This window comes from Fundulus heteroclitus, chromosome 15, assembly GCF_011125445.2.
Source record: "Fundulus heteroclitus isolate FHET01 chromosome 15, MU-UCD_Fhet_4.1, whole genome shotgun sequence".
Classification (NCBI taxonomy): Eukaryota; Metazoa; Chordata; class Actinopteri; order Cyprinodontiformes; family Fundulidae; genus Fundulus; species Fundulus heteroclitus.
This window is the reverse complement of record NC_046375.1, coordinates 16,735,107-16,745,920: the sequence shown is the minus strand read 5'-3', so window position 1 is coordinate 16,745,920 and position 10,814 is coordinate 16,735,107. Positions and strand designations below refer to the sequence as shown.

At 42.7% G+C, this 10,814-nt stretch overlaps 1 protein-coding gene across 1 annotated transcript; it reads right to left on the bottom strand.

Moving 5' to 3' along the window:
• Positions 1-1,108: 1,108 nt before the first annotated feature.
• LOC105930517 (G-protein coupled receptor family C group 6 member A) lies at positions 1,109-10,306 on the bottom strand. Its single transcript, XM_036147609.1, has 7 exons — positions 10,080-10,306; positions 9,836-10,002; positions 9,017-9,123; positions 6,952-7,734; positions 5,933-6,145; positions 2,339-2,462; positions 1,109-2,217 (listed from the first exon to the last, which is right to left on the bottom strand). The coding sequence occupies exons 1-7, from the start codon at positions 10,235-10,237 to the stop codon at positions 1,109-1,111; spliced, it is 2,661 nt and encodes an 886-aa protein (XP_036003502.1). The 5' UTR covers positions 10,238-10,306.
• Positions 10,307-10,814: the final 508 nt, after the last annotated feature.

The following is a 10,814-nucleotide window of genomic DNA, read 5'->3' as shown; positions in this document are numbered from 1 at the left end:
TCAAAATACTGAATCAGCATCCTTAGACATCAGCCAGGAAGTTAAAGCCTCAAAGAAGTATCAGTCCCAAAGAATATAGTATGTAAGCAGAGCGGAAGATGTGTGTGGCAGCAAAATGGCCTAACTACCTGATTTAGTCTCACCAGTTCTGACAGGAGGAGAGGGGCAAAACTGAAGTGAGATGCTTGTGATTGATACCAAAATGGTCAAAAGATTTGACCCAATTCATACATTTTGAAAACAATACAAACAAGTAGACAAATGTAAACCTCCAAATTTGAAGAGATCACTAAACAAAATTCTCAAAGTATGTCGAAAAATAAAAAACTCTGTAACCCTCACTGACCTAAAAATAAAAAAAAAATCTGATAAACAGGAATCTCATTCAGTGATTGGGGTTTTATATGTCTTATTTCTTTGCTTATGTTATCACTGATTTTGCATTAATCAACAGATTATTTTTATAACTCAATCAAAGAACCAGCAATACGTTGGTCTATCAGCTTTTGCGACCACAGCTTTTTTTTCAATGGCAGAAAGCTACTCTGGGTTTATAATGTCTATACCCGCCCATCCATGCAGGATCACAGTGGGGCTGGAGCCTATTTCCAGCAATCATTGAACAAGAGCCGGGACACACCCTGGACAGGTTGCCAATCTATCACTGGGCAACACAAGAGACACATGGGGCAAACGACCATACACACACTCACACCTCGGGTTAATTTAGAGAGACTGATTGACCTAACAGTCCTGTTTTTAGATTGTGGGATGAAGACAGATTACCTGGAGAGAACCCACACATTCACATGGCGTACATGCAAACGTTATGCAGAAAGACCCCAGGCTGGGATTTGAACCCACAACCTTCTTGCTGCAAGTCAACAGTGCTGCCAACTGTGCAGCCCCACATTAGAAATTAAGCTAAATAAATAATTTACCAATTAGGATCAACTGTCACAACTGACTAAGAATGTTTTGTCAACATTTGATCAAATTGTGTAATCTTGTAATTGTTAATCATGTTTGACATGCTTTTCTTCAGCTGTAAATGTTTTTCAACAGATTCTCTAAATAATTTCTGTGCCCAAGATAATAACCTTGTATATCACGGGATCAGTTTGTTTTGCTGCTTTTCATCCTCCTGCAAGGTTGGTTTGGTATGTGAGACCGGATCTTGGTAGAATGGTTTCACAATGGAGTTTATGGACTCCCGCCGCTGAGGCTTTGATGGTTCTGGGCTTGACAGGGAGTCATTTGATAGAGCTAGATTTTCAATTCCTCTGGATCTTAATGAATCTCGGTCCTTCATTGCAAAGCTCCTAATACTCTCACGAAACTTTTCCTCTTTGTTTTCCTCCCGTCTGAACAGAATGATGTAGCATTTTGTGAAGAACTGGCAAAACAGGATGCCATAGGCCGAGATGAGGATAACGGCCATTTCGATCACTGTTTTGTACTTGCCCCGGACATACATATAAACTGGACCAAAGATGACCCAGGCAATAAGATAAATAAGCATAGAAAACGTGATGAATTTGGCGTCGTTGTAACAATGAGGCAACTTTCTCCCCTTAAAAGCAAGAATGAAGCAGATGATTGCTAAAAGGCCAATGTAGGCTAACATGGCCCCAAACGCCGGAAACAAATTCTCATAACATTTCAAGACAAGTAGCTTGTTTGAATATTTATAATCCTTCATTGGCTTTGGGGGCTTATAAAGAAACCACACAGTGATGATCAGCACTTGACCTGCCAAGCACAATGGAATAATAAGGTAAGGCTTGTAGAGCTTCTTTAGGATGTCTTGTGTTACAGGGTCAAATTCAAAGGCCATGATGATCTTAAACGACTTTACCAAGATGCAGGACACGGACAATGTGAAACTCAACCCAAATAACACCTGCCGTGCTTTGCACTGCCAGTCTGTGGGTTCACCGCCAAATATCACCACACATCCAAATGTACTCAAAAGCGAGAAGAGGAGGAGGATGGAGATGGGGCCAACAGATGAGCGTACGACTGGTGTTTTCCAGCAGACCAGGTAGATGATGCCAACCACCAGGCAGAGAAGAGCTCCGAGAGCAGAAAAAGCCACCAGCGTAATTAGATATACATCGGTCCACATCAGGAAGTCAATTGTTTTCTTCATACAGCGATAACTGCCCTCGTTTGAGTAGTCGGTGGTGTTATCACATTCAAAGCAAAGTGAAGCATCTGTGAATAGAGCATAGAAGCGTATTATGATTTAAATTTTGAATCAGTAGGACAACAGTTCCACAAAATCCCGTGTTGTTATTTGATTTTTCATTGAACTTAAGAGTTGTGTAATACAAACCAGTGGTGTTGGAGTAATAATTTTCTGGACACTTTTTGCATTCATAGCAACAGACTGGCTGGCCATGCCGTCTGACCTTCATCTCGCCTGGATAACATACTGAGCACCTTGAACTTACTTTTTTCTAGAAAGATAAAGTATGTTTTTTCTTGTAAGTAATCATGTATTTTCATACAGCTCAGCATAAAAAAGATCACAACTTTAGTTAAAGTAATTGATGTTTTGGGGCACAATTAAATCTTTAAAAAAAACTAGGAAACTTTGGAAATTCATTATAAATTCATAGAATACAATTTAAACCCAAATTACATTTACAGATAGGATATGTGTATTAGCATTGAGATGGGCAATGTTCAGTAAAGGTGTTTAGATTGCCATATGATGGTACTTAGGAAACAATAGCTTAGTAACACAGACTTAGTGTTAGTAATTATGTAACGTCAACCCCTTCCCTGGGCTGCCACTTTATCGTGGTGGAAGGATTTGAGTGTCCCAATGACCCTAGGAGCTATGCTGTCAGGGGCTTCATGTCCCTAGCAGAGTCACCCAAGGCAGACAGGTCCTAGGTGCGGGATCAGACAAAGAACAGCCCAAAGACCCCTTATGACGAGTTACATAAATGGACAAAACATTCCCTCGCCCGGATGCAGGTCACTGGGGCCCCACTCTTGAGCCAGGCCTGGAGGTGGGGCACGCTGGCAAGCGCCTGGTGGCCGAGCTTTTACCCATGGAGCCTGGCCGGGCACAGCCCGAAGAGGAGACCTGGGTCCCTCTTCCAATGGGCACCTGTAGGAGGGGCCAAAGGGGTCGGGTGTGTTGTGTGGCAGTCGAGCGCGGGGACCTTGGTGTTCTGATCCTCGGCTGAAGAAGCTGGCTCTTGGGATGTGGATTGTCACCTCCCGGGTGGGGAAGGAGCCTGAGCTAGTGCGCAATGTTGAGAGGTTCCGACTAGAGATAGTCGGACTTACCTCAATGCATGGATCTGGCTCTGGAACCAGTCTCCTTGAGAGGGACTGGGCATTCTTCCACTCTGGAGTTGCTCCTGGTGAGGTGAGCCGAGCAGGAGTGGTCATACTTGTTGCCTCTCATCTTGGTGCACGTGTATTGGGGTTTACCCCGGTGAACGAGAGGGTGGCCTCCCTCCGCATACGTGTGTGTGTGGGGAGGGGGGGGGGGGGTGCTGACTGTTGTTTGTGCTTATGCACCAAACAGCAGTTCAGATTGTCCACCCTTTTTGGAGTCCTTGGAGGGGATACTGAAGAGTGCCCCTCCTGGGGACTCCCTTGTTCTGCTGGAGGACTTCAACGCTCATGTGAGCAATGACAGTGAGACCTGGAGGGGCGTGGTTGGGAGAAACAGCCCACCTGATCTGAACTCGAGTGATGTTCTGTTGTTGGAGTTCTGTGCTCATCATGGATTGTCCATAACAAACACATTGTTCAAGTATAAGGGTGTCCATATGCGGCTAGTCGGAGCTGTGTCTCCAAGGTTGTTGGTGCATGTCGCAGTGGCAACCCTCTAACGCTCTGGTGGACACCAGCGGTGAGGGAAGCTGTCAAGCTAAAAAAGGAGTCCTATCATATTATTGGCCTGTGGGACTCCTGAAACAGCTGACGTGTACCGGCAGTGGAAGCAGCAGGCGGCTCGGCTGGTCGCTGAGGCAAAAACTCGGGCATGGGAAGAGTTTGGAGAGGCCATGGAGAAAGACATCCGTACGGCTTTGAGGCGATTCTGGTCCACTATCCAGCATCTCAGGAGAGGCAAGCAGTACAGTACCAACACTGTTTATAGTGGGGGTGGCGTGCTGCTAACCTTGACTTGGGACGTCGTGTGTCGGTGGGCGGAATACTTCGAAGACCTCCTTAATCCCACCAACACTTCTTCCATTAAGAAAGCAGAGCCTGGGGACTTTGGGTTGGGTTCTCCCATCTCTGGTGGTGAGGTCACCGAGGTGGTTAAAAAGCTCCTTGGTGGCAAGGCCCCAGGGGTTGGTGTAGGGGTTAGAACACACCCTACATGCTTTGTAGGGTGTGTTCTAGCTATAGAGGAATCACCCTCTTAAGCCTCCCTGGTAAGGTCTATTCCGGGGTTCTGGAAAGGAGGGTCTGTCGGATAGTCGAATCTCGCGTCTCTGCTATTCGCAGATGATGTGGTTCTACTGGCTTCATCAGGCCATGATCAACAGCTCTCACTGGAGCAGTTCGCAGGCGAGTGTGAAGCGGTCGGGATGAGGATCAGTGCCTCCAAATCCGAGACCATGGTCTTGAACCGGAAAAGGGTAGAGTACTTCTCCGGGTTGGGGAGGATGTACTGCCCCTAGTGGAGGAGTTTAAGTATCTTGGGGTCTTGTTCACGAATGAGGGGAGGATGGAGCGGGAGATTGATAGGCGGATTGGTGCTGCGTCTGCTGTGAAGCGGGCACTGTACCGATCCATTGTGGTGAAGAGAGAGCTGAGCCAAAAGGCAAAGCTCTCTATTTACCGGTCAATCTACGTTCCTACCCTCATCTATGGTCGTCAGCTTTGGGTAATGACCGAAAGAACAAGATCTCGGATGCAAGCGGCCAATTTTCTCCGTAGTGTGTCTGGGCTCTCCTTTAGAGATAGGGTGAGGAGCTCAGTCATCCGGGGAGGACTCAGAGTAGAGCCGCTGCTTCTCCACGTCGAGAGGAGCCAGTTCAGGTGGCTCAGGCATCTGGTCAGGATGCCTCCTGGACGCCTCCGTGATGAGGTGTTCCGGGCACGTCTCACTGGGGAAGACCCAGGACATGCTGAAGGGACTATGTTTCTCGCCTGGCCTGGGAACGCCTTGGGATTCCCCCGGAGGAGCTGGCCCAAGTGGCTAGGGAGAGGGAAGTTTGGGCCTCCCTACTGAAGCTGCTACCGCTGCGACCCGACCCCGGATAAGCGGAAGAAGATGGATGGATGGATGGATGGATGGATGGATGGATGGATGGATGGATGGATGGATGGATGGATGGATGGATGGATGGATGGATGGATGGATGGATCGATGGATCGATTGATCGATCGATAACGTGAAATATATGTTTACGATTGGATACCTATGATTAAAGCTGTTAAAATGCTGGCTATGCAAAAATAAACCAGTCGAAAATGTCTTTCAGTGTTTCTCTAGCAAAATAATTATCTATAATATAAACCAAATTCCCCCAGACTTGTTTGTACAACATCAGGGGTAGAATGGAAGGATTAAATATTTCCAGAAAGTGTTAATTTAGTCTTGTGCCTTTCAATGTCAGAAATTACTTTTAATTAGCCAAAACACATGAAAACAAATCCTCTGCTAAGCATTTAGTGCGAAAGAAACGTTTTTAAACCTGGAAAAATGTGATAGATAAAATTTTATTTTTTAAATAATAAATTAACAAGAATTACCATACCAACATGCTCAAAATTTTACTTATTTGTGCTGAGATTATTCACAGCATTACTTATTACCATTTTTATTTATCATTACAACGTTTTGGTCGAGAGATTTCATTTGTTTTCATGTGATTTCTTGTGAACTGATGAGAAATTGAATGCAGAAACATAAGACAAAACAACTCATGAAAAGAAGGGAAATACTCACAGTCTGATGATATAAATTGTTGATTTCTGAGGTAACCATCAGTCTGTCTCGTTTTATGTCATAATGACCAACTTGGTAGTTCATATCCAAAGTCCTTCCTGACAAGTACCTCCACATGATAATATCATAACCTGATTCGAGATCGCAGTGCTTATTAAATGAATAATTTCTCCCGTCCAAGGAGATAATTGCATTTTTCAAGGCATCTCTGAGCTGAAATGACAAAGGATCAAAAGCTGTGATTATGACCTACGTATGTCCCAGTAGCCACCTAGTTACACAGTTAACAATGAAATCAATGTTTCTTGGCATAAAATTATCAGAAAGCGCATTGTTCTTTTAGTCCACCCTCATCTTCAAAAAGTTTATTGTTGTTCTCTGGCATAGATATTCTTGTTCAAAAGGCAATGTGTTTTATTCATATTTTAAGTGCTCAACATATCACGGATAGGTGTGAAGTGAGAGAAAATTATATATTTATTTTTCAAATGCATAGAAAAGTTTTTTGAGGCCAGAATGGACTTTTAACAGAACAGCCTTAATAGACAGCCTGAGCTAAAATGAAAACATTTAAAACAAAGGATATCCATACGTTAGAACAACCCAGAGAGAGTCTCTAGATGACAACGTGAAGACATTGCCCAAAATATTTGCAGCCGTAGTTAAAGGGAATTTGGTGTCATTTAGGAGTGACCCAGGAGGGCAGAATACAAATGCATGCCACGCTCTTTATATTTTCATTTGGAAACCAACCAAGATTTGCCTTTCATTTCACAAATATACTTTCACAGAAATCTATGTAAAAAAAAACACATATGAGTTTCTACTTCTAATGTGACAAAATCTGAAAGAGTTTAAGGGATATAAATGTACGAAGCACAATTATACTAGAGTATTCACACAAAACATTGTGTACCCTTATAATGTAAACACATCATGTAGATCTCTTGTGTGTGTGTGCATGCGCGTGCGTATGTGTGTGTATGTACGTGTGTGTGTGTGTGTTTTTAGGTACATACCTCTCCAGGTTGCAGTGTAGATATGTCACACTTCTTGGTGACGCACAGGTCTTTAACAGTCTGAGCGATTGCTTTGACTGCCAGCTCGATACTGAGGACGGCGTACAGATATGTCGTGTTTACTAACCGATCGATCTTGAATTCGATGGATGTATTTGAGCCGTTGTTAGAGTCATCATTCCCTTTTAAAAACTCCATCAAAAAGGAGTTCTTGTTCTCGTACTGATCAGAGTTGTTAGTAAGATTCCTCAGGAACCGTTCAAACCTGGATGAGTTTCCAGATTTAAGGGTTACCCCAAAAACTGTTCCGACGTCTTTCAAATTCCATCTTGTTGTATTGAGACAATCAACGGCTTGTGACCAGTTATCACTGGCTATCCAAACTTTTTTTCTCCCTCTGTGATGCTTAAGAACATTGTCAAACATATACATCATGTGTCTGGGTTTGGCGAAGGAGACGATGACTGAGACATTTTGATTTTCAATGACACTTTTGACTGTGTCCCTGATGCTGTCTTCAAGGTTGCTGTCAACCAGAAACTCTGGCAAGAACTTGATGTATGCAAAGCAGATGTCTTGGCTGGCTGCATGATGTTGGAGACGTTCAACTGCATAACGGCCATATTCACCATCTGTTGCCACAATTCCAACCCAGTTCCAGTTGTGATCCTTCAGAATCTGAACGATGGCCTGTGCTTGGTGATCGTCCTCCGGCACAGTTCTCAGAAAGCTTGGAAAACGTGTTTTATCACTTAGGAGGCCGGATGTAGAACCATAACTGATCTGTATGAAAATCACAGACCTAATGTTAGGATAAAAGCACCAATTATAATAATTATAACACAACAGTGCATTTACATACTTTGATGATTAAAAAAAATATTTTTCCTCCTTGCCATGAAAGAGGTACTATACTGTGAGTATCTGCCCCATAAACTTCATGACGAGTTGTGTCATCCTTGGTGGTAACACCCTTCATCAAGCAAGTGTGATAATCGGCAACAAGTCCCCTTCATCACTGTGGAGGAACTTTTGCCTACTTGTCTTTCCAGATTTATCTTAATCCAGCTACACCTGAAGGTGTTTCACAAGGAATAGTCTTTTTAATATTATACCACAGCAACCCAATTAATTTGAGTGTGGATTTTTACCAGGCTACTCCAAAATATTCACTTTGCGCTTTTTTTATTATTATTAATAATTTTACTTTGTTTGTTAAATCATTCATAGGTGCGTTTGCTGCTGTGTCTCAGGTCATTGTCCTGCTGCGTATGCCAAATGTGCTTGAGTTTAAGGTGACAAAGTGATGCCTTGAGAGATTTCGCCTGGATTTTCCCTATAGAAGCACAGTGCATGGTTCCATAAGCTACAGCAAGTTGCCCAAGTCGTGAAGCAGCAAGGCAGCTCAGACCATCACACTACTGCCACCACATTTGACTGTCGGAACGGCGTTCTTTTTCTGAAAGGCGGTGTTAGTCTGATGGGGCTCCCAGCGCCTTAGCGAACCTTGCCAGACCGATAGGTGTCAGTGACTACTTCTTGCCAGTACTTCTTTAGGGCTGGACAAGATGTGTTGCTTTTAGAGATCTTTAGCCTACTCCCTGCTGTCAGACACATTTTGTTTGAGGCTGTTCTTGATTCAACAGGTCAGTCAGCTTTCAGGGTTGAGTGGGGCCAGTGAAATTAAACTCAGCTTTTCGACAAAGTGTGGTTCACATTGTCATGACTTAACAAAAGAGAAGGTAATACTTTTCACACAGGTTATTCAAGATGGATTTTTTTTTTTCAACAAAAACTAAATCAGTGTTTGGCATCTGCTGTTTGTGTTTATTCAGGTTAACTTTGTCAGATATTAAAATGATTGGAAATATTTAAGTATAGCAAAAAAGCAAAAAACAAAAAAAAAGCTAAAACAGAAGGAATCTTTCAGGCACGTTTCTAACTGTTCTGAAAAGATCAATTCTTCCCACATTCTAAACAACAAGGACATTTATTTATTTTGATTATTTCATGAACATATGTCAGAAAATTATGAGAGAATGGATTGTTATAATCTTTATCATACCTGAGGGATTTTCTCCAAGTTGAGTTGCCGTGTCACTGCTATAGATATTTCTGAGTAGTAATCACCTATGACGGCCATCACGGGTGGGGAGGACTGCTGTTTGCTATCTGTGTTGAAATTTCCTGTGGAAAACATGTGAACAGAGGGTCAGGTCTCTGTCTCAGTCAGGCAAGTTCAAGTATCTTGGCATATTGTTTTACTGTAGGATGGATCAAGAGGTGAACTGCTGGATTCTCATCTGCAATAAAGTGAAGCTCTTGATTTACTGGTCTGTCGACATTCTAAACCTCAGTTATGGTCATGAGATATGAATCGTAACCCAAAGAACAAGACAGCAGAAACATGCGGCTGACATGGGCTTCCCACTTTAGGGCAGCTGGACTCAGCCGGGGTATCTAAACAAGGATGCCTCCTGGTCACTTCCCTTTGGATGTTTTCAGAGCACATTCCACTGTTAGGAGACCTCAGGACAGACCCAGGTCTTGCTGAAGGGACTAAACATCCCTTCTGGTCTGGGAACACCTTGGGTATCCCAGAATGTACTGTCAGTGAAGGGAGGGATGTTTGGATTTTCTTCCTGGACCTGGTACCTCTTGGATAAGTGTAAGAAAATCAATAGATGCAACAAATAAATGCAATCACTACATCCAGTAGATTATCAAAAGTAATAATAGGAAACATTATGCTACATGCTTTGTAGAACACAGGGTTAAAATTAAGCTACTTTTTGAACCAACCACTACAAATCATCAGCCATCATTATAAACACAGACTGGTTTTTATATGAATCATGTATAGTCTGGTATTGAGAGTGCTCACCGTTCATTTTCATGAAGCGCAGACTGTTTTTCAGCGCTGTGGTAACATCCCCACAAGAATCCAAAATGTGATAGCCCAGAGTGATGTTCCCCAGCTCTCCACTCCGATTTATCTCCTCTATTGCATGCACCATTATCAGAGACTGGGTCAGCCGTGCAACACTGAACCTGATGAACAAATGTACACATATTATTTACAAACGTGATATAACCATATAACAGTATAGTTTTCAAGAAATAATTACCTGTTACATTGTCCCTTTGCATCAACACTTTCATGTATGGGAAACAATCCTCCAATAATAATGTCCCCTGGAGACTTGGCCTCTTGTAGGGATTCACTGCAGAAAAACTGCAATGAAAGAACTGCCAGAAAGAACCAAGAACTAAAAAAATGCTTCATCTTCCTCTAAGTTTGGTACACTTTTTTTCTGCCTTCAAACATCTCTTAAGCCCCGAAGCTAGGTCTGGACTCTCAGTCCCGTGCGTCTCCCTGGTGTGACTGCAAAAGAGTAAGGCATCAAACTTCCTCAAGTTTAAATAACCATAAAACTATTTTTAGCTATTATGTCATCACAAGTGTTGCCATCACTATAGCACAGGAGCATGTGGAATGCAATAGAAATGCTGGTCCTCTTCCTTGATTTAATAAAAATTCTGGTTTTCTTAATTGTTTTTACAAAAATATTTCTTAATTTTTCCTTCAACTTCTGCATTGCGGTGGTCAGACACACATGACTAAATAGCTAAAGCAATTGCCAAGTTATATACTGGTTTATCATTACATTTACCATTCACTTTGAAAACAGAAAACTGTCTGTGATTAGATGGATCAGCTACTTGCGCTGTGTCAACTGCTGTATTCATCTAACCACATGTTTTTCCTGTTTAGACACACGCAGCAGCTGTAGATTTAATTATAACACAGCTTTCAAACCTTGGTATGTGTAATAATAGTGCATTTGTACAGGAGTCATGAC

Coding starts and splice junctions, on each gene's coding strand:
- LOC105930517 (XM_036147609.1), bottom strand. CDS start 10,237: ATGAAGCATTTTTTTAGTTCTTGGTTCTTTCTGGCAGTTCTTTCATTG. Junction 9,124..9,835: donor GCGCTTCATGAAAATGAACG/GTGAGCACTCTC, acceptor ATTTCAACACAG/ATAGCAAACAGCAGTCCTCC. Junction 2,463..5,932: donor ACAATTTATATCATCAGACT/GTGAGTATTTCC, acceptor TTATCTTTCTAG/AAAAAAGTAAGTTCAAGGTG.